The sequence below is a fragment of the Leucopleurus acutus genome, assembly GCF_964270905.1.
Source record: "Leucopleurus acutus genome assembly, chromosome: 1".
Classification (NCBI taxonomy): domain Eukaryota; kingdom Metazoa; phylum Chordata; class Mammalia; order Artiodactyla; family Delphinidae; genus Leucopleurus; species Leucopleurus acutus.
Window position 1 is genome coordinate 90,386,814 of NC_139142.1, and position 23,538 is coordinate 90,410,351.

The 23,538-nt window shown below is 39.3% G+C and overlaps 1 protein-coding gene across 3 annotated transcripts in view; it reads left to right on the top strand.

Annotated features, from left to right (window-relative positions):
- Positions 1–21,073, top strand: part of SLC12A1 (solute carrier family 12 member 1) — a gene marked incomplete at its 5' end in the record, with an annotated part of 89,699 nt that extends 68,626 nt beyond the window's left edge. For all 3 annotated transcript variants that reach the window (XM_082841267.1, XM_082841265.1, XM_082841266.1), the window contains 7 exons: positions 6,456–6,599; positions 10,079–10,210; positions 10,450–10,561; positions 12,288–12,374; positions 18,321–18,456; positions 19,819–19,886; positions 20,899–21,073. In XM_082841267.1, coding sequence (XP_082697393.1) covers positions 6,456–6,599; positions 10,079–10,210; positions 10,450–10,561; positions 12,288–12,374; positions 18,321–18,456; positions 19,819–19,886; positions 20,899–21,034 — 815 coding nt within the window. In that variant the 3' untranslated portion in view covers positions 21,035–21,073. The remainder of the gene's footprint in view (positions 1–6,455; positions 6,600–10,078; positions 10,211–10,449; positions 10,562–12,287; positions 12,375–18,320; positions 18,457–19,818; positions 19,887–20,898) is intronic.
- Between the last annotated feature and the right edge of the window lie 2,465 nt (positions 21,074–23,538).

A 23,538-nucleotide genomic window follows, 5' to 3' on the forward strand; every position in this document is an offset into this window, starting at 1 on the left:
TCTACATGGTGTTCATGATTCATTTATATTCCTTCCTAGTAGAACTTAATACATTGTAGCAACAGTAGCTCAAATTTTTGAGCACTTATTATGTGCCATGTGTTATGCTTCATGTTCACATGTAACAGTTATCATCCCAACTACCCCCTAAGGAAAATACAATCATTGTCCCCATTTTACAGCTAATAAAATTGAGGCTTCCCTAAGATTCACAGTGCTAGTAATTAGTAGAGCTAATATTAAAACCTATGTCTGTTTGAAGCCTCTATTCTACCTTGCTAAAAGGAGAGCTAGAGAGGAAATGACTTACATAATGAGAAGCACTGGTAAAATCCGAGATGGGAATGGAACAAGGCTATTCCTTCAAAAGCGCAGCATACAGGCTGCCTGACTGTGGTAAGACAGACATGATGTTGAGGACAATCACAAGAACCTAATATGAAGAGACCTGTCCTGTTAACCTTCTACATTTTACTTTAATTTTTCGGCCTTTTGTGCTACACTGTTTTTCCATCTAAAAAAATGAGAATGCAAAATACAATTTGTATTAAATTATACATTTGCATTTGTTTTGTATGTTGATCTCTTCAAGCTGACAGATGTGATGTAGCTCCCACCCCTCGCTGCTCCATCTGCCAAAACGCACCGTCAATTTAGTTCTATAAAGCAATACAGCAAGCAAATTCTGTATGTTTCTGAAAGAATCCTGGCAGTGAACTGCATCCCCTTCTAATTTCCCAAGGGATGTATCTAATTTATATCAACTTTGATGTTTGAAATATTTTTGCTTCTTAGTCAAGAAAGGGAAAATGCAGTAGGAGGCTAATAAAATAATTATAAGTACCAATTATCTAGAGTAAATGAAAAAACAGCGTTACACAAATACATGAACATGCAGAAAAACAACCGCATAATGATAGAAATTAACTTTACCCCACATTTCCATGCATTGTTTTGAAGTTACGTAATTTATGACACAACCCTCATGTTAGATTTTGAATTGGAAGAAATAAGCTTGCATTTCATTGTATTATGCTGTAATACAGGGCTTAATAAGAGCCTGATAAATCTTAAGTATTGCATTACAATATATTAATGATAATCATCATAGCTTTTCCAAAACAGACACCACAGTGTCATCACAGATTATAATTTAAAGGAAATATTAGCAATTCAGAGTGCCCATATACTGTAGTTAATAAAGCAGTGAATAGAAATCAACTTTATAGGTAATTTACCAGCTAATGACAATTATTTCTATACTGTGTCTCAGGCTTATGTGAGAATAACTTTTTATGTAAATAAGATTGATGCTTATAGCATTATTACTTGTGTAGTGCAAGCAACTCATCCAGTACTGATGGCTGATAGTTTCTCTTAAGAAATCAACTTATCGCCTGACAACACAAAAAAAATGCAGTATTTCATATTGTTCACTTCCCACGGGTATTTAGCAAGTTTGCCAACTACAACATAGAGTCCAAATTGTACTGGTAGGAAATAACGTGATGAAACATGGTTCGCAATATACTGCGGTCAAGTGTTCCATGTAAGTACTGCACGATTTATGAACATCTCAGAGCACAGGGTTCTGCTGTGTCTGATAGCGTGGCTTAGCAAAATAAAGACAGATGGCAGTGTAGTAAATAATTACTTGATTGGAAGGCAACCACTGCAGGATTCCTTCCTGCCTTCAATTCAACTAGACTTCACCTGGGGTACAGCACATTGATTCATGTGAGCATTTACAGTTTTGAGCTGATTGATCAAGAAAGAATCATAATTTCATAATTAATAAAGAAAAAGGATGCTGTGAAGTTGGAGGATACGCGATTCCTCAGTGGGTTTCCCTGCTCTCTCTTTTGCTGCCAGATATTTGACTATTCTCTATCTTTCAGATTCAGACTGAACTGCAATGTGTAGACTCCTGCCTATTTCTAAAAGACATTGCTAAAAAAAGAAAAAAAAAAAAAAAGACTGGAAATAGACCATTCGAGGCAATCTTGACAACTAAACTGAATTTCAAAATAGTCACTCCAGTTGGTTACCATGCAATCAGTTTATAAAGGACTAGAAAATAAACTACTGTTCAAGTGGTTTTGGCATTTGCATGAGGATACAGCTCGGGATTCACTCTTTGTTTTTCCTATGAGAACTGTTTTGGGGAACGTATGACGACTCAGAAACTCACTCTCAACTGATAGATCCTAAAAGTCTAAGCTTTTTCTTCCATCATTAGAACCTCTGGGATCCTCTTAATCTTGGCATGAGAGAAGGGCAGGCTTTTACTCTCTCTCCCTAGCTATGTGGCTTTGTAAATGTGATATAATATGAAATTAATATGCAAGATTCAGAGTCCCACCAGATGCCCAGGTGGTGGCCCTTTCCAGGGTAAGGAGCCCTTTCCTTCCTGCTCATTCTTCAGATTAATCCCACCTGTCCTACCTTCTGTCCTATTCCAGCCTGGTTTGTACCATCAGCTGCTATTGGCCCCTCTTTTTATAACTCTGTATATAGCATTAACTCTACTTCTTTCAAACATTGTCTTTTGTACCAACCCCCCTTAATACACACATACTGTACACACTCCCACCCCTGACAACAGTTCACATGTTTTTCTTCCTTTATAGAGATAATGCTGTCAAATGTTTTGAACTGTACTGAACAGAACTGAGCTGTTCTTTTATTTCAACAAACTATTCTTGAGTGATGATGGCAGTGAGCACTAGCAAGGCAGGGGCACAACTAAGAATGTAAGAGGGAGTCTGGGAAGCCTAAGCATGGGTTTTGGAATCAGACAGGCCTGGGTTCAAACTCAGCTATCCAAATGGGAATAATTATAGTACCTACCTCACAGATTTGTTGCTTGGATTAAAGGATATGATGGCTGCAAAGTATTTGGAATTGTACTTCCCACAAAATAAACTTTCAGTAAATGGTGGTAATGAAATATGACATGAGTTACCCTCCAGGAGTTTGCAGACTAGTGGGGTTATAATAGACATGTATCTTAAAACTCTATTCTATGTCACATAGCTATAGTTAGTGGAATAAAGGTTGAGGAAGAATATTATGGAAATATGGAGTATTACAGAAATTTCTCTGACAGAAATTTGAGGATGGTTTTTTCAAAAAATGCATACTGGGTATTTTTTCAATAGACAGATATTGGCAGTCAGAGCATATCACTGATGAACGACGGTAGAAGGATGAACACTAGAATTGGAAACAGAAGACCTGAGTCACTAGCTATGCAACCTTGGACAAATCGCTTGAATAGTGTGAACCCAAGTTTCCTTCACAGCAAAATGGGGAGAATGAGGAGAATGCTACTAGCTCTGCCTGCATCCCAGTATTGGTGCTGGGATGAAATAAAATACTATTGGAAAGGGCACTGTGAATCCTGAACATCACAGTGTATGGTGGTGGTGGTGGAAACAGTAAAGAAATGAGTAGTTTTCAGTCAGCCTCGTGGAAATCAGTTTACATCTATCTATTCCTACTCCCTTGCTTTATCTCTCCTGTGATTAATGGTACACTTTTGCAAGTCAGCTAGCCAGTACTTCAGTTGAAAGAAATGTTTGGACAAAGTCTACTCGTGATTTTGCATGCAGAGGCAAACAGTAGGCCAGATAGATTAATTCAGGAGAACAGATAATCAAAATGTCACTTCTACCTAGCACTGAAAAGAGAAAAGGAGGGAGTACACAGAAGGAGGCCTTAGATCATCTACAAAGTGAATAAATAAGAATTAACTTTAATAAGAATTTGCAAAATCACTGTGAGTGGTCATACCACTGTGTGGATCTGAAAATCCAAGATGTCCAAGCAGGCAGATTTTAGCCTTTAGAATTGACTCTGTCACCCTCTGTCTCTGTCGTCTCTGAGGGAACTGCTGAATCTGACTCATTCACACAGTCTAGTTTTGTCTCTCAGGCCTGGGATTTTGCAGTTTGCTCTGTCCAGGATAGGCTTTGTATATACCTTTGAGCAAATTCCTGGAGCAGCTCCCAGTTCACTCAGCCAGCTGAATCCTTACAAAGGAGGATTTATTTACTTTTCCTCCTTTGTCCAAATTAGAGGACAAAGAACATGGCAAGTAGTGGCTAATCACAGGGTATGCTGGAGCCTGCTAAAAAAAGACAAGTAAAAGAACCCCCTCCCCAGTGTAACCCTTGCAGGTGCCCCCAAAGCAGCTCACAAATACGTGCCTTCCAGATGACTGCAAAGAACAGGTTACCCCATAGCTGACCCCTGCAACAACCCACAGAATGGGTAATAGCTAGTGACCCATCACCCAGGACAATGATGCTGCTTTTCTGGGGCAGCCTGTCATATGTACCCATATCCTTAGAGTCTTCTCTTTAAAATGACAATTTTGAGGGGACCATAGTTTTGGGGAATTAACTTGGCATTACACCATGTGCCTGAGTGTTTAGGTTCATCTGAGGATAAAGAGTTGGAGGTTAATAAAAACAACCCTGAAATAATAGCAATAAGCCAACAGCAGAAGGTCTTCATAGAGGAGAGCATACAGAACTTGGAGTCAAGCAGACTTCTTTGCACTGGAACCCTGTTATTTGCTGGGCGACATCAGACAAATTATTTAAACTTTCTGAGCCTCAGTTTCTTCATCTACAAAATGAGGATAATAATAGTAACTTTCTCAGAGTTGTCTGGGAATGAATAATATGCAGCACAGTCCCTGGCACCCAAGAGTGTACAATAAATATTAAATTCTAAAATAACTCCCAGCCTTCTCAAAATACTTGATTTGCTTTGCATGACTAAGCCGATTTCCAGAAGTTGCATCAATACACTGCCTATAGAAATGCACTCATTGCTTTGTTCTCTAAGGAGCCACAAAGCACTGTTCAGGAGCTGTTTATTCTTTTTACAAAGCTAGGAGGGAGGGAAAGGCAAAAGGCTACAGTTTTCCATTTCACAGATAGGAAATCAGAGGCATAGGAAAAGTAAATGACTTGCCCAATGTCACACAAAGCCAGGAGCAGAGCTGTAATTGGTGATGACCCCCAGTGCAATGCAGCTTGTGTTCACCTTTTGAAAGTCAGGGGTAAGCAACTCCTGTCTAAGCTTTAATACCATCTATCTGATTTCTTAGATTTTCTATAGCTGCTTGCTGGTCCTGAGAACCTTTGAAGCTTTGGGGAAATCACATGGGTGATTTGACCTTAAGTCTCATGCCACCGGCAAAAGATTAATTGCTAGCACCTGGAAAGGGGCCAGACAATTCTGTGTAGCTGAATAACAGCACCATCTAGGGATGTGACTGTCCTGACAGATTTAGTTAGTACAAAATTGATAAATCTAGAGTTTGTATAGCTTCACTTCCCAGATAGACAAGGCAACAGGCTCCGAGGGTTGACATTTACAGTAGCCCTACCAGTGTTTCGTAACACTGAATCTAGGTTTTCTACTCTCTTCCTCGGAACCTGGCTCATTTTCTAAGGCTCTGTCTTTAGTAGGCAAGAAGATGAGGGAATCTGACAAGAGTGCCACCTTATGACTGTAAGCAAGAATGCCCATCGTTCTTTAACACAGCCATATGATTGCCTTTAAAGTCTTATTTATTTACCCTGATTCAGTGCAGGTTAAGGTCAGAGAGGGATGCAATGATTACACAGCAGCTAGGAATTTTCCGTCATAATCAGACTCCAAAAAAGATAAAAGGCAGCTAAATGCAACATAAAAGCTTGGATAGTAGGTCTCAACCCTGGACAGGACATTCTGCACAGCTTGACTCTTATTCCAGACTCCAGTGTCATGAGGCCCTTTTTAGCAATGTGGACTCTGACAGGCACACAGAAACCTCAGCTTTTCTTTCTTTTGCTTTGGTCACTCACTCCAGAAAGTATCTTTGCTTCTTGGAAAGAACTGTTGGTGGTGGATATTTTTCACTGTAATTTGTATTTGGAGCCCACAGCGTTTATTATTAGATATGGTTCTCTTTCCTTAATTCTTGTTCTCTAGTTTTATGTTTCAATTCAGGAGGCATTGCTCTGTGCCTGATATACACCCAGTATACTTCTGTAATTTTTGTCACTCCCAGTTGTAAAATATCTAGCCCAGTAGCTTAGGTCAGTAAATCAGTAGCTTTCAGTGTACAAGATCTTATTACAGTGTATCTGGTATTTTGTGTTGCCAGTAGTAAATAAAGATGGCATTAAACAGCCCCGTTTGCCCTCACACATAAAAAACCCAGTGTCTTCATGTATTATAACAACACATAGAGTCATTTTTCTGAGCTAGTCGTTACTTTCTGAATACAATTTAGTGTTATACGTTATTTTAATAATCATTCAGAAAAATCATATATGTATAAATAATCATTTAATTGCATAGACACCATTTTTAATATTAAAATCGTTAATAAGATTGTTCCTAGAAACTTTGCTGCTCTGAGCAGAGTAAGTGATTTTGTCTTCTTTCATCAGATGAATTAGAGAAATTAGAACAGGAGAGACTGGCTTTGGAAGCCACTATCAAAGATAATGAATGCGAAGAAGAAAGTGGAGGCCTCCGAGGCTTGTTTAAAAAAGCTGGCAAGCTGAACATTACTAAGCCAACTCCCAAAAAAGGTAAGTGCCTTTAAAATTTACAGGAAAGATTACCAGACGAGCCACGACTTGAGTGTCTATGGGGGTCAGTAGTGAGCATCTAAAACGTTGGGGACATTGAGTGTAGGTAAGGACTGAAAGATATTTCCTTAAGAGAAGACGGTAAGGCTGGGCTTCCCTGGTGGCGCAGTGGTTGCGAGTCCATCTGCCGATGCAGGGGACACGGGTTCGTGCCCCGGTCCAGGAAGATACCACATGCCGCGGAGCGGCTGGGCCCATGAGGCCACAACAGTGAGAGGCCCGCATACCGCAAAAAAAAAAAAAAAAAAAAAAAGAGAAGATAGTATGGCTAAAAGGTAGAAGCTATTGTAACTTATCAACAACATTCACCCCTTTGTACCATCTTACTGTAAAAACTTTGCTTTAAAATAATATTTGGTTTGGGAGTCATACAGTGCTTTAGCAGATGGAACGTCATAAAACAGAAAATTCTTAGTTAAGATGTAAAGGGGACAGAAATTCGTGACCCAGCCCCCAAACTCGTTTATCTACACCCACACACCTCACACACACCTTGCAGACATTTCAGGAGACTGAAAGTCGACTGGTATAGGTAAATAAGGGATCCAGATAGAATTCTAATTTCAAAAATGCATCTCTATCACAAACCAGAATTCCGGACTTGGAACTTCATTGACTCTAATTACCTGCAGATTTTGGCTGAATGGTACACTTATCTCTGAATGTTCAGTATACATCCCAGAAATGGAGGACCACAGAATGAGACCTTGTTATAAGTTTAATAAACAGGTGATTCAAATAACTGATTTTTTTGAAAATTGCTTTCTTTCCAGAAACACTGCCGGTTTGAGTTTAATGAGGTCCACAGCGACCTCTGCTGGTAGAAAATTAGAATGTTAACATTTCTTTCTTTCATGCACAAATAATCCTATATAGTTACTGAAGTCATTCACTGGTGTAACGCCCAGGAAAGATCATGTCTCTGGCAGTGTCTCCAAGTCAAGTAGCAAGATCCAAACTGAGACTCAGCTGCTGGTCTAGGTTAATAAGAGCCAACCTTTCAAAGAGGCCCTTCAAAGAGGTTGTCTCCTACCCTGGAAAAGGTTTGGTTCTGTTTGCTTATTTTCCTACTGTGACCCAAGGACTAAATTTAACCTGTAATACAACATTTTTTTTTTTTTTTTTTTTTTTTTTTTTGCGGTACGCGGGCCTCTCACTGCTGTGGCCTCTCCCGTTGCGGAGCACAGGCTCCGGACTCGCAGGCTCAGCGGCCATGGCTCACGGTCCCAGCCGCTCTGCGGCATGTGGGATCTTCCCGGACCGGGGCACGAACCCGTGTCCCCTGCATCGGCAGGCAGACTCTCAACCACTGCGCGACCAGGGAAGCCCTACAACATTTTTATATATTTACACAGAATTATAGGAAATCCAAACATTTCCCTTCTTCAAACACTAGAGGTACCCTTGGGTGCCAGGAACATTCCATGGGCTAGGGGAGAACCTACTGTGCCTTTGTCCCCTTAAAAGGACATTTTCTAGAAAAATGATGTGTTTGAATCTAAAGTTGGAGTTACATCAGGTCTTTCAGGGTGTAAATATTAGAATAAGATCGTCTGGATACTAACTACTATCTTCTTTCCTTTTCAATTATTTCGTGTACCCATAAGAAGAATTAACTATGCGTTGAATCTGCACTATGCAATGGTACAATCTGAAAAGCAATGGAAAATTCAGAAACCATAACCCATACTGCTCTCTAGCTGCTGGGGAGGAGGGAAGCATTAAGGTCCTTATTAGTGAAAGCGGGACTTAGTTATTCTGGAACGCTGTTTCTGCGTCGCAATACTTTTGGCAAAAATGTACACCTCTGAAAGTCAACATGTCTCACTGTTCAGAAAAGCAAGATTATGTTATGTTTTATTTCCAACACCTAAATTTTCAAATGCAGCTCTGAAGTAGGCCCCTTCACTGCTCCAGGCCTTTGTTAGCTGACCACTCTTCTGACTTAGGACCAACTCCGCCTCCAGGCACTCATACACGGTCCTCTGGAGGCTTTGATTTGCATGTAAGTGGGGGCAGAGTTTGGTCCGTTTTGTAAAGATATTTAACTTTCTCCCTTAGCGGTCCTAGGGAGATACAAACTATATGAGATAATTGCTTCAGAACCGACAGGCCCAAACATGAAAACAACAAAAGACAGAACAAAGCATCCTCAGAACCTCTTAGATCAGAGAGGAAGCTCTGAAGAGGCTGTCGGCTCTACTCTAAGCACTATGCTGACACCCTCGCTTTGAAATAGAGCAATGAAGTCACAACTTCCAAAGATGTGGAAATGAGAAATAACATATATGGAGTAGGAAGGAAACCCCTACTGGGAAATAGGAGCAACGGTTCTGAGCAAACACTGCCCTAGTTCCCAGGTACACTTTTGCGGTGTCCATGTTAGGGTGGAAATTGCATTAAAAATTTTTTTTTAACTACTTTATGTACACTCTTAACTATAACTCAAGAAAAGGTATTTTTGGGCTTCCTTGGTGGCGCAGTGGTTGAGAGTCCGCCTGCCGATGCAGGGGACGCAGGTTCGTGCCCCGGTCCGGGAAGATCCCACATGCCGCGGAGCGGCTGGGCCCGTGAGCCATGGCCGCTGAGCCTGCGCGTCCGGAGCCTGTGTTCCGCAACGGGAGAGGCCACAACAGTGAGAGGCCCGCGTACCGCAAAAAAAAAAAAAGAAAAGGTATTTTTAATCATATTTCCTGGCTTTTTCATCTCGTTCACAGAGATTCAAATAGCTCAAATGGCTTTACCTTAGATTCACAGATTCCTTGAAGAGAAAACAAAAGAGTAAGCCAGGTCCACATTAGGACCAAAGGGTCACAAAAGAGTAAGCCAGGTCCAAATTAGGACCAAAGGGTCATAGAGAGTCAAGATGGTCATGGTGCCTGGCAACGTTTATAATCCAGGCATTGATGGAGTTTACACCAAAATTGCGCTCAAATGAACAAACTGTCTAGTGAAGGAGTACTTCTGATTCTTCTGCTTATCTCTAGAAAACCAATAACCACATGTTCTACTTCTAGGTACATCTGAAAATATAAGTTGAGTTATACCTGAAATTTGGAAAAATCGGGATATTTTGGCTTTTGTATCAGATAATTTAGCATTGGTACCTGCCTAAATAATAGTTCTGCTCTGAGAGAGATTACTAAGGATCTGAAAAAAAAATCTGCTGCTTTATAATGAAAACTGCAATCATAAGATCAATATCAAGTTTTTCTGAACTGTTGAAGGTGATCTAAATTATTGTGGAATTTGACCTTTATCTCTCCTCTTCCAGAGAATAGGACTATTTACCCATAAGTATAAAAAACACTTACAAATTCATGACCCTTCCTCTAGTCTCCTGAAGAGATTTATTAGAAAGTTATTTTGCTTCTTTCCTCAAAAGACAAATGGATGTACTACTTTCCCTTTCATTACAGACAGCAGCATTAACACAATCCAGTCGATGCATGTGGGGGAGATCAACCAGAAACTGGTGGAAGCCAGCACCCAATTTAAAAAGAAGCAAGGAAAAGGCACAATTGATGTTTGGTGGTTGTTTGATGATGGAGGTAAAAAATTCCAGAATATACACTAGGGAGCAGAATTTCTATGTTGATAAATTTAACAAACTGCATGGGAACGTATATGAAACGATATCAGTTAAAGAATAACATTTCCGTGTTCTCCAAAGATTTAAATTAGGTAGGAGCTATGAATGTGGGAAAGAATAAAGATATGAAGCTACTCATTTCCTTTCAGTTGGATATGCTCATTCTTTTGTCATAATCTACTCTCTTTTTGTTGTTAGGGTTAACACTCCTTATCCCCTATATCTTGACTCTCAGAAAAAAATGGAAAGACTGTAAATTAAGAATCTATGTCGGAGGGAAGATCAATCGCATTGAAGAAGAAAAAATTACGTAAGTAATTTATCACTCCTGTGTTTGGATGTTTGCTGTTTTAATGCTTTAATTTTAAGAACTGTAAGCATCTTTGAGGCACAATAAATTTAAAGATAAAGTCACCATGATAGGCCTCAAGCTTACTTGTCTCTGGTCAGTAAATTATCTGTGTAATTTTTCTCATCATTGTCTTCAGTCCTTTTATCCCCTTCCACAAATGCTTCCAACAAGCATTTGGCACAGAAGCCTCATCTCAAGTCTTGAATGAGAGTATCATTATCTTGTATAATGTTTATTTTGTTCTGACTGGTAAATGCATCCAAGAAAGGAAGAGCCTGAAGGCATCTGTGTCCAATAGTTTCTTCTGGGAGATTCAAACCTGTTAATTCACAGCAGTCACTCTAGCACAGCACACTTAGAAGAGAACAGAGAGACTACATCTGGTCCGAGCCACAGCTCTGCCACCAACAAGCTGCAGGACTTTGCAACAGTCACTGCACATATCTGGGTCCCCAGTTTTTCACTTGTAGTGTGAAAGTGTTTAAATGGATGACTGTTGATGGCTCTTCTAATTAAAAAAATAAATAAGTCCCACGGTGTTAAGTCTGTGCCTCTCTTATTACTTTAGTCATGGAGAGTTGATCTGTAGTTTTGAGAGCAAAAAGCATGCCGAGAGTGTGGTGTATCCAAAGGTCTCGGGCGGGAATCTGGAGAATGCCCTTTGGCGGCATTTGGTCCCTCATGACATGCCTAAGTCCTAGCCCTTCCTGGAACTGCTACTTCCAGAAATCACAAAATAATGACTGGCTCTTATTCAGCAGTTTTCCACATTTTCTCCCCACTCTTAGAAAGATATTATAAATATTTAATTCCTCGTAAAGAGAGTCATACTAAAATGGAAACTAACATGAGGTCTACAATAATTTATATTTTCTTAAAGCCTCTAGTACCTTATTGGGACAAGGGATAAAATTTGAAAATGGTGGTGGATTAGATGGTAGTAGGGCATCAGTGTTAAATTTCCTGATGTCAAAAACTGTACTCTGTTTATAAAAGAGAATGTCCTTGTTCTTAGGAAATACCCACTAAAGTATTTACAGGTAAAGGGGCCTGATATCTGCAACTTACTTTAAAATGGAAAATAGGTAGGAGGTAGAAAGCCAGCAAGCAAAAAATATATAGATAGACAGATGTAGATAGAAAAAGAGAAAAGGAGAATGACAGATCAAATGGGGCAAAATATAAACAGCTGGTGAATCTGAGCTTTCTTTGCACTATTCTTGTAACTTTTTTGTAACTTTGAAATTATATCAAAATTTTCAGTTTCTAGGGGAAAAAACCTTTAATCTATAATGATGCAATAATATATAATAATTATTAGTTTGTCAGTAGTTTGTCAGTAACTCTATAAAAATTATCCATAATAGTCAATAAGTATTGGAACTTGCTCTCTTTTTTCCAAATGACAAGGAAGAGTGGACAGCTCCACAATATCTTCCCTGAAACATGAAGGCAGAGCTGGGTTTGCTGTTTCCAGTGATTGCACCTACAGAAATTTCTCCTTGCCTTCAATGGAATAACTTGGTCCACGTTTATCTGTATTCATCAAGTACTGTAATGAAAATCAAACACTAACCAAAGCCTTTGTCCAAAATCTAAGCTGAAATAAGACATGAAATCAAAACTCTTTGATTGAAAATAGCTAAATATGCAATGATGAAGTGTTTCTCTCTTATATTTTCAGAATGGCTTCCCTCCTGAGCAAATTTCGGATAAAATTTGCAGACATCCATGTCATTGGTGACATCAACATCAAGCCAAACAAAGAAAGGTATGAAACATTGAACAAGATCCATTGTTTATTCGTGGTACTCTCGCCTTCTCTTCTGTGTTAATTATCAGAAGGTAAAAATGTTATGGATTTACTGCAGTGACTCCTGATAGGGTATAATAAAAAGGGATTTCAAATAATCATGACACAGAGCTATCACGTTCTAATGGAAGGAAAAGGTTTTAAGGTGAAGACGAACTTGAGAGGAAGAATTGTTGAAACACCATTCAGATAACATTTTAAAATTGCCCTTCATGTTATTGGTTTCTATGGTGGCAAGATTAACAGGAAGCACAAGCTCAGACAATTCTGACCTGAGCAGTCAGGGTAAATTTTCATTATTGAACATTAATGGTGGGGCATCCTGAATGGGAAGCCTATGAGAGCCCCTAAAGGCGGTCTCTAAAACTATCTGAAGCCTGGCAAGAAAATGTATTGCTTCCAAAATTTTTAAATGAAAAACATTGAAATAATTGTTTAAATGTCTTCAAAACATCATTTTAACTTCATTGATTGTTAAATCTGTCAAGTCCATGATATCTGAAAACAATTTGTAGGTAGATCTTAAAAGGAGTTCCCAGAGGTGTAAGAAGATTGTCTGAAAATCATAGCCAATTATAAATTAAAGTACTTAGAGCAATGACTTAGCAATTATAAAATATTTTCAATTGTTTACAGTCCAAAATCATATTTACTGTTGCATCTAGATGCAGTTTAATACATTTGATTTGGTGTGGAATGGGGTCTCCAAGGGTTAGAGTAGAGGGAGACACGAAGGTCTCAGTATGGCTTAGGTCCTTGCTGGACTCGTGGACCTCTTCTCATTTCTGTTGACCATCATTTCTCCTTCCTCCTGCAGTTCTTGATGGATTGCAATTCCATATTCCTTGAGCCTTCTTGCTCTTACCTTCTTTTGATTCACTGTTATCCCAGATGAGCTTAATAACTAACTGAAAATCATCCAGATTTACGACGCATTCTTATTGACCAAATGGCAACCTCGAACTTCATATAGTTTGAGGGTGTTCATGATTCCTCCAATGTTATAGGTCAGTTAAAACAGCTTTACGAAACATCTTAACTGTGATAAGAAAGCTATAATTGACAGGGTTAACCTGGATTATTACTATGTAGTATTTCCTTATATCATATATACCACTAATGCCTTTCATTCCTGTATTTCTACAGTTATAAACAGTTAAAAAAAATTAAGAACAGATTTATCATCCTCCTTGGTAAATGGAATTAACATTCTGATATGAAGTGAACTGTCATGTGGTAACCTCTGGTAGCCTTCCACATTTCACTTGAAGAATTTTAATTCCTAAGTCGCTGCCTCTTGGCTTTTGCAGTGATGTGATCAAACGGGCTCATCTTATAGCTCTAATTGGTGGGAATGCATTCTCTTTCATAACACAGCAGGTCCAGTGATTCCCTAGTATGTGCCACTTAGCAACAGGCCAGAGCCTGCCAGCGCTCTGCAAGTACAGGACCATTTACTGTTGTCTAGAGCACAGTCACAGTGTCCCCTACTGACTTTGGATTTTCTATAAGCCCTGGCTCAATGCTGGGCACAGATCAGTCACCTACTTCTCGTAGGTGAATTCTTCTTGCTGTTGTTTGTCTTATCAGCAGCTAAGGACTGTCTGTGCTTGCTGATTAATTTGTTTCTATATCCTTTGCCTCTTTACCCATCAACATGGTTTTCTCTACCCAAGTCCCTGTTTCCTTCCCTCTCTTTTATGCTAGTCTCTGCCCAGCTGCCATGGTCACCTGCTGCATACCCATCCTTTCTGTCCTATCACTGAAGATGTTGATGTATCTCTTTTACTAACCATGCCTCTTCCTCCTTTGAGTGTCCATCACAGGCTAGACGCTCTTCATCTTCCTACCCCTGACCTTTGTTCCATGGTTTCCTCTTCTCAAGGAGAAAACTCTACTTACAGTCGTAAGAAACAAAGGACCCAGGCATTTGTGCTTTTGTCCTGGTATCTAAATTTGACTTTAGACACCATTCTGATTTGGTGTTTCTTACATATCCTCCACATCCTGCAGTGAAGAGTTCTATTCCCCTTTCTCAGGAAAAAAAAAAAAAGAATTAGTTTTCACAATTGTGGAGATTCTCTATGTGATATTTCAAGGTCTTGAGGAAGATGCAGGAAAAAAAGTCCATTCTTACTAGAATAACTGCAGTGAATGTACCCTGGTGTGAAGACAAAAGGCCACCAAGAAGAGGTGTGCTAGAAGTGCCATCCTTCTGTCTTCAGTCTTCAGCTATAACTGATGCCGTATTACTTCATAAAACAACCACATGTCCAATGCTGGCAATGCCTTTTCCAATATTTGAAGGTAAATTCTAGAACAGAGAATGGTCATTCAGTAAATCTCACAAATGGCCACTGGTAGCACACCTAGCACCTTTGTGATAATTTTTAAAAGGCAACTCCTCTGAGTGGTTTAATAAGAGAAAGAGAACTCTTCTTCTGGGCTGATGCAGCCCCAGGCCCAGGGCCCAAAGCTTACAGCACTGTCTCAACTTCAGCTTTCACATGGGCCTTGTTGGTCAGGCAGCCCTTGTCTACCATTAACAGCTATCTCCTGATCACTGTTCTTTCTTGGTCACTATTTTCACACAATGTTGAAAATAGTTTGTCAGTGATTTCCGTGTTGGAGGCTAATGTTAACTGTCCTTCAATTACCTTTAATAGATCTTTCAACTACCCATAGAACATGAGCAAGTCTTGATGGAGACATTCTATCATAAAAATATTATCTATAAATATGGTAGAGCAAGGGTGAAAGGGAGTACAAAAGCAAAGTTAATGAGAAAATAATTGGGAAAACTGAAAAGCTCTTGTGGCTAAATTTCATTTTTTATTGTATAGACTGAATTAAAAGTAATAGGCCAATAGAACAGCAATCTTTAAACAGAAATCAGAGAGACACCAGAAGCAATTAACTAGATAATTTAGTTGAAAGATGCTAGTGTGATCACAAAAACAACAAATACATTAAATTGTGAAAAGAAATCTTATATGAACCTAGGGGGGAATTTTTATGCAGTCAAAAAATGTTTTTAACTTTGTTATTATGAGGAACAAGGATAGGGAAGGCAGGGCAGCTATAAGTTAATTTTTTAAATTAAATTAATTCTCACTTATATTTAATAGTATGTAATACTTGACCTATTCTAGAATCAATTAAAAAATAATTATAAGAAAGATCAGATTTAATAAGAATCAAATAGAAATCCTGAGCTACCTTTGGCTCACCAAGCTAGGAGAATGGAAAACGGCCAAATCAGGGATGAGCCTTAGGATGAAGAAATCAAAGATAAACATAGATAAGGAGCAGTAAGAGTTTAGAGAAAATAAATGGACAAATACAGCCCCATTATAACCTACTGTGTCACTTAGCATGCTTCAACTGCAAGTAAAAGAAAACTCAACTCATAGTGACTTAAATAATGGAAATTATTATCAAACTTAACTGAAAAATCCAAGGGTATTTTGGCTTACAGGTGAAGCTTGATCCAGAAGGTTAATTTTACAATTAAGGACTAATTCTCCTTCATTCTCTCTACTCTGCCTTATATTATGAACTCATCAATCAAAGTTGACTTAGCTTATAAAACCAAGATGAATGCCCATAGCAGCCAGAACTACATATTTGCTCATTTGTGTTCAGTGGGAGAAAAAGTTTGTCTCTTCCCCAGTTGTTGAACTCAGGTCATTGGCTGCATTCAGGTAGCACCAACCCAAGCCACTGAGCCACTTGCTGTGGTCAGTAAAGTGCAAGGTGCCTATTGGTCAAGATTTCCTGGGTTATGTGCCCACCCTGGCCAATCAGTCTGGCAGAAGAAATAGAATTGTATTGACTGTCTGATGCTGGGGATAGAGTCATTCCCACCCAAACTACAACGGAGAAACACAGTGTGCATGCTGGGGGGACAACCAGCAATCTCCTTTCCACTTTCCATTTCTTAGGAAACTATTTTTGAACTGCTCTTTCTAATAAGCACCTGGGCTGAGATGCGAAGAAAACTCTTATCCTGATCAAAATAATTATATGTAGAGCTTAAACAGAGAAACTGTCAATTGCTAACCTCAGTCCTATGGCTGCTGAGTAAAATGAATGCCTTGCTTTTACAGGGCACTTCATACTTTTCAGAGCACTGTCACCCAAATCATCCTATTAACACTCACAACAACCACGTGCCAGCTTTGAGCAGCCATTATTACCCCCTATTATAGGCAAGGTTATCCAGGTCAAGGAGGACAATGGAAGAGCTGGAGCAAGAATCCAGGCTCTTTTCTCCTAGGCCAGCAACTTTGCGCTGATTACCGCCAAGGTCTCTGAAAGCACGGCACTGTTGGGAGGAAGAGCAAATAAAAGTATTGTGTGGCTGAAAGAATAATAGGGCATATCAGTCTTATTCCTTCCCTGTCACTGTCTACCATTCTAAATAAGTCAAAGCACCAGAAATCTACTGCATTAAGTATCTCTTTAATCCCTTAAAAAAAGCACACTGGTAGAGACAACCTACTCCTTTGTAATCTCTGTACTTTGTACAAATCCTAAATCAGGACAACTGATGAGATCACTGAACTCATTGCTTCATATTTTAATTTCTTAACTTAACATCACATTGATTCTAATTATCACTCATTCCAAAGTTACTAAATTATAAGTAAGCCACATTATATAAAACCAGAGAAAACTTTATATTTGAGATCATCTTACAGTAGCATAGTAAAGACAACTACTCCTACAAATTATAAACTTTGTTTTGCGCTATTTTAAAAATAAGTCTTGCGGCTTTGCTGGTGGTACAGTGGTTGAGAATCCGCCTGCCAATGCAGGGGACACGGGTTCGAGCCCTGGTCCGGGAAGATCCCACATGCCGCGGAGCAGCTAAGCCTATGTGCCACATCTGTGAGCCTGCGTGCCACAACTACTGAAGCCCGCGTGCCTAGAGCTCGTGCTCCGCAACAGGAGAAGCCACCGCAGTAAGAAGACCACGCACCACAATGAGGAGTAGCCCCCACTCACCACAACTAGAGAAAGCCCACGCACAGCAACGAAGACCCAACACAACCAAAAATAAATAAATTAATTAAAAAAAAGAAAGTTTTATGAGATTCTTATGAAAGACAAGAATGAGATTTTTCAGCAACTTTTAAAATGTTCCGCAGCTCTGAGATACTGCTCCTCCTTTTCTATTCAATGATTTCTTCTTAATCGCTCTAAAATGCCCTCAGATTTTAAAATATTATTGATTTTTGTTCTTTCCTCTAACATGCACCTGAACAATAGCCATTTGAAAATCTCAGGCAGCAACATCAGATACCAGAAGGACAAAGGCTACATTATTTACAGCAAACATTCAAATTGTTCTATAGCCATTGAACTCACTTCCTTGCTCCTCTTAGTTACTATTCTCCTACCTGCCTGCAGCCTCCTGCCATGAGTGCGAGTTGCCATGTGGACTAAAGGTGAGGAGGGCAACCCTATCCAACTCTCAGGGATGCTAGTTCATCTCCTACATTAATTCATGAATGTCTCCCATAGAATCTATAAAATAAGCAGAAGCAAACTCATTTATGGGCTGAAGTGTCTGTTACAACTGTGTCTTTGACTCTATTATGTAGAACATGTATTTGCAGAATAATTACTATCTGTGTGTTTGTGTATTTATATTGAGGATCTAATGCCTAGGAGGCTATAAAGGCCTCACACACGTTAAGGCCTTTCCCTGGATAGGGAGGCACTACTAGAGCCATATGGTTTTACTCACAGAAAGTCCCCTGCAAAGATAATTCTTAAAAGATTTACATGACATTCAGCTCTGATTCTGTAGCCAGCAGGGCTAGTCATACCTAGAGTATCTGTGAAATAATGAGTTGGTTTCCCACTGTGAGGCCTCTTTTATAATTCCAATTTCAGCTGGAAATTCTTTGAAGAAATGATTGAACCATATCGTCTCCATGAAAGCTGCAAAGATTTAACAACTGCTGAGAAATTAAAGAGAGAAACTCCGTGGAAAATTACAGATGCAGAACTGGAAGCAGTCAAGGAAAAGGTAAGGACTTGTCTCCCTTAATCTTTACTTTGCTATCTAACTAGCTGAAAAAGAAAACAGTGGTTGATTTAAAGATCAAGAAGTAATGTATCTATTATAGAATTTCATTATTCAAGATCCAGGGTATCTCCGTATTTCAAGTGCTTTTTCAATCATATTATCGAATATGAGGATTTAGAAAATTGTTTTCATTTTTTAGTATAAAATCAATTTTTAAGTTAAAAACAGGTTACTGATACATATTGTGAAGTCTTCTTTCCAATTTAATTTTATAGAACAGGAGACAGACCCATCAGTCTAAAATAATTTAAGTCAATACATAGGAAAAGTAAATATAGATTGACTCACAGTTTGAGACAATAACAAAGAATTTTAACCTGATAAAGTTAGCTATAAAAACTAACATAGGGATCTGAGAAAATATGTAATTGAAGCAATGAATATGAAAGTTGGATCCAGCACATCTTGTAGGACAGATGTAAAATGGTGGGCTCTTCTAGAGAACCCAATAAAATGGGAGTTACCCTAAAGGCCTGAGCTGAATGAAGCTGCAATAGTGAGGATGATGAAAAGGGCAGGGACATAAAAATAAGGCAGAAGAATTGACATCTGAATTGGATTAGACATTCAAGGAAAAGGACCACAAGAACCTCTAAACTACAAAATTTAAATAAATTATATTAGGAGCTGAAGTTGGAACAAATTAGAGCAGGAGATACTAAAAGCCTTTCAAATTTAGTGGAAAAATACTGAGCTAAGAATCATAAGCTCTGTGTGTGATAAACTTCCCAGTTCTAACAAAAAGTTTTCATATAATTGAGCAAATCACTTATCTAAACCTTGTTTTCTGAACCAGTGAAATGTAATAATAAATATTACTCTCATCACTGCAAAATAGTTAATGTAGTTATTTTTCCAAATGTGTCTTTTGGTGACTCTTTCATTGAAACCAGTCCCCTGTGCCGGTAAAAATCAAAGAGCTTAAATAAAGATAGACTAGGGTATAACCTATGTCCTTAGGATATCAAATTAGTATCAAGATTAGGTTAGTTTTCTTCAGCTGCAAACCTGTTCCCCAGCACTGGCCATTCTTATCTTCTTTTTACCGTTATCCATGTGGCTTGCTTGTTTTTTTTCTTCTAGAATTTAATAAGCCACTATAGCACAATGGTCTTATTCTTTATGTTTCTAAAGTTTCCCATGAGTTTTAAAAACACTGTTAAGTTTCCAAACCTGAATGAAATAACTGTAATTTTTTTAAATGAGGTTTTTCTACTTGTCCATAATTTGAGGTAAGAAGATAAATTCTCATTCATAATTCTGGGAAAACTGCCCTCAACAAAATCTGAATGTTGTCCACAGAGTTACCGCCAAGTTCGACTGAACGAACTCTTACAGGAGCACTCAAGAGCTGCTAATCTCATAGTCCTGTAAGTATCACTGCAGACATTTAAGATTGTTACAGAGAAACCTTAGTTGTGAATTTAAAAGCTCACAACCATTCAGGTGGAAAGTTAAATTTGGAACATGTGGGATTTTAGGCAGCGAGGGAAGATAAAGGCCACCCTGAGACACTGACAACTGAGGCCCATGGGCTTTAGCGGGCTCCATTTGGACTTCCCACCAGGTGTTCCCTACCCAAAGGGCCAGGGGCATAGTGCATGCCCATCTAGAACCCTGGCTCCTCCCAGGTTCCAGGGAACCTGACCCTGGAATTCCCTGCCTAATTAGCCCCAAGCTGGCTACCAAGGTTCCCAGGCCCCTTCCCTAGATAGCTGCTCCTGAGGTATGGAGTCCATAGCATGTTTGCCAGACTCTTTACCATGGGCAGGAGAAAAAGGAGTGGGCTTTTCCATTTCCACTCTTTGCCCTCCACTCCACAAATGTTAGGGGTGTACCTGCTGAAAATATGAATGTTTACCTAAAGATTCATTGCTAAACATGAAAACCAACAATTTCACATTTATACCTCATGAACTGACTCCTATGTACAAAGTTAAGTATGTCTTCAAACAAGGTCTACACTGGAGGACTATCCATTTAAGACATAGATTGTTCTCCTGAATTGGGTGGTAGGACTCAAACAGCTGTTTCTCCCAAATGTAAGAGCTTTAAACCATTAGGAAAAGTCATTTTTTCCAAAAATGGGGGGAGGTATTGGTTGATCACATTTTCTATTTAAAGAGTGAAAATTTATTATATGTATGCTTTGCCTCTACCCTACAATGCCCAAGCCTATTTTTCTGGTTTGTAGATATTTATATTATCTGAGAAGTATATCAATTTAATATCTATATTCAAAATAATTTCCATGCTTTCATTTTGTCGGGGAGGCACATAAAAGGTTCAGGCCACTTGTTATTACATAGCTCAGATAACTAGTGATGTTACTGCCTGTACTAATTGTCACGTTTGTTCTTTATTTTTCTTCCATGCTGTCAGGAGCCTTCCAGTGGCAAGAAAAGGATCTATATCAGATTGGTTGTACATGGCTTGGTTGGAAATCCTCACGAAGAACCTCCCTCCTGTCTTACTAGTTAGAGGAAATCACAAAAATGTCCTGACGTTTTATTCTTAAAAGATAAAGGATTAGAACACATTTTACCTTAATGTATGAATAAGTTAGGAGACATGTTCCAGTACTTCATGTTATAAATCTGATCTGTGGATATGCAAACCTCTGGAGACCAAGTAAACTTTGTCATTTTTTATATTATTACTTAATAGGAGCTATTTTTTTTTCTATCAGCTTAAGGGGGTGTCAAAGCCAATGCTACCCCTAGAAAAACATCTTGTCATTGCTGTTGAAAAACAAGAAAATTAAGCAAACCCATGCTGGCTTATGCCCATGAAAACCACCAACTTATTGTAAGCTTTTCCAGGCACACCTAATCTTCTGTGTGCTTCTAGGCCCTGGTGGAGGCTTCAGCCACCAGCAGTTTCTCATTAAATGCCTATTGACAGGCTGGTATAGTAACCATGGGTGGTTATCAAAGGAAAAGACCAACTGGGCAGGAAATGTGATTATGCTTGGCCTTCTGAGAAGCTTATACCTACAAAGAAGATTTGAAAATCAGTAACTGAAACCTTTAAGGAGTACTTGCTTCTACACAGTGTTTAAAGCAGTTACCTAAATGAGGTTATTTAATATAACACAGATCATATACTTAGAGTGATCTGAGCGATCGCTGATAACATATGGCTTCAATTTGGGGCTGACTGAAAAATATATTAGCTGGATTAGGAGGCAACGTATATTCCAATTAAGTGAAATATATTCCATCCTTAATATATAAATTTCAGTTGCTTCCCCTATTTAGACATTTCCAGCATGGTATTACTTTGCATATTTTTTTTCTAATTAAGTGGGTAGCACAGATGAAGTCTTCATAGATGTTTAATTGAAAACCAAATACCACACATTTTCTAACTGTTATAAAGAAGTATATCCTGAATCATATATTTAGTTACTTTATACAGTGATTGTATAGATTTAAAAGAATAATTAAAACGTGAAGTGGAGAAACTTGCAAATTTGGAATATACAAGTATCGATTTTGTTTCATTTGTTAGTGTTCCTATAATACTTAATCATATTAAAAAACAACCAAAAATTTTTTTCTGATGGATGGCTTGCTTATTTTTTTTCCTGACATATTATGACTGTTTATTCTAACTGATAAAATGTGAGGGGGAAAAAAATCAACCTGAAATAAAACCACTCAAATTCGTTTGCTCTGGCCTAGGTCATGCTTTTACCTTTCAGTCACTAAAATCACAGTGCAGGGCTTCCCTGGTGGCACAGTGGTTGAGAATCTGCCTGCTAATGCAGGGGACACGGGTTCGAGCCCTGGTCTGGGAGTATCCCACATGCCGCAGAGCGACTGGGCCCGTGAGCCACAACTACTGAGTCTGTGCGTCTGGAGCCTGTGCTCCGCAACAAGAGGCCACGAATGAGAGGCCCGCACACCGCGATGAAGAGTGGCCCCCGCTTGCCACAACTAGAGAAAGCCCTCGCACAGAAATGAAGACCCAACATAACAAAAATTAATTAATTAATTAATAAACTCCTACCCCCAACATCTTCTTTAAAAATCACAGTGCAATGGTGTATCAGATTTGAGCCTGAAATTTTCAGTCGGTTGCCTCATCTGCAGGTTGTTTAAAGCTGGGACTCAGGATTAGTCTTCCAGGCCAGACTCTGGCCTCAGAAGGATGACTAGGGAGGGAAAAGGGAAATAGCAAAGCTTAAGCAGCAGCATATCCCTATTCCAAATCTGACACCATTGGACTTAACTCAGGCCTGGATTAGCCCTCTCTCTTGAGCCCTATGTACCTGAAATCCAAATGGCTAGATGCCATCATGGTGACCAGAGCAAGGAGCACCCGGCTTCATCTGGATCTGACACTTCCCTAAAACACTTGATAGGGTCTCTGGAAAAGGTGAAAAGTCATATGACTTCTATAACATGAAATTCTGGCTCTCGTTTCTTGAAGAAGCTGTTATGCTAGGTCCCTTAGGAAACAGACTCGGAGACAGTTTAGCGTGGAGCATGTTTATTAAGGAGTGCCCTTGGGATCAACACCTGTGGAAGGATGAGGGAAAGGTGAGGTGTGATGCAGTCCCAAGGACAGTCTCAGTGACCTCACAGGGAGCTCTGGAGATAGAATGTCCCTTCAGAGTAGTCCCAAGAAGGGCTGAGAGGGCCAGGACTTTATACTCCCACATTTATCACTCATTGGAGGTGGGTGGCCCAGGAAAGAGTGTGAACTTGGATGAGGCAACTCTCTGCAGGTGAGGCATATAAAGGGCCTGACAGCTGAAGTCTGTCTGCTGACAGCACTCCCAGATGCTGCGGCAATAAGTCCTTCATTAAACAGGGTGTGGGTGGGGTATCACCATGCCAACTGCAGGGGTCATATAAAGTACTGGTCCAAAACCAAACAAACAAACACACACTCAGACTGGCCTAAGTTCAAGTCTCACCATTTATTAGTGGTATTACCTTAAACCAGTTATTTAATATTTTGAGGGTTACTGTCAAAAGAGTGACTGAAGGGATGTCCCTTGGGTTCCAGGTT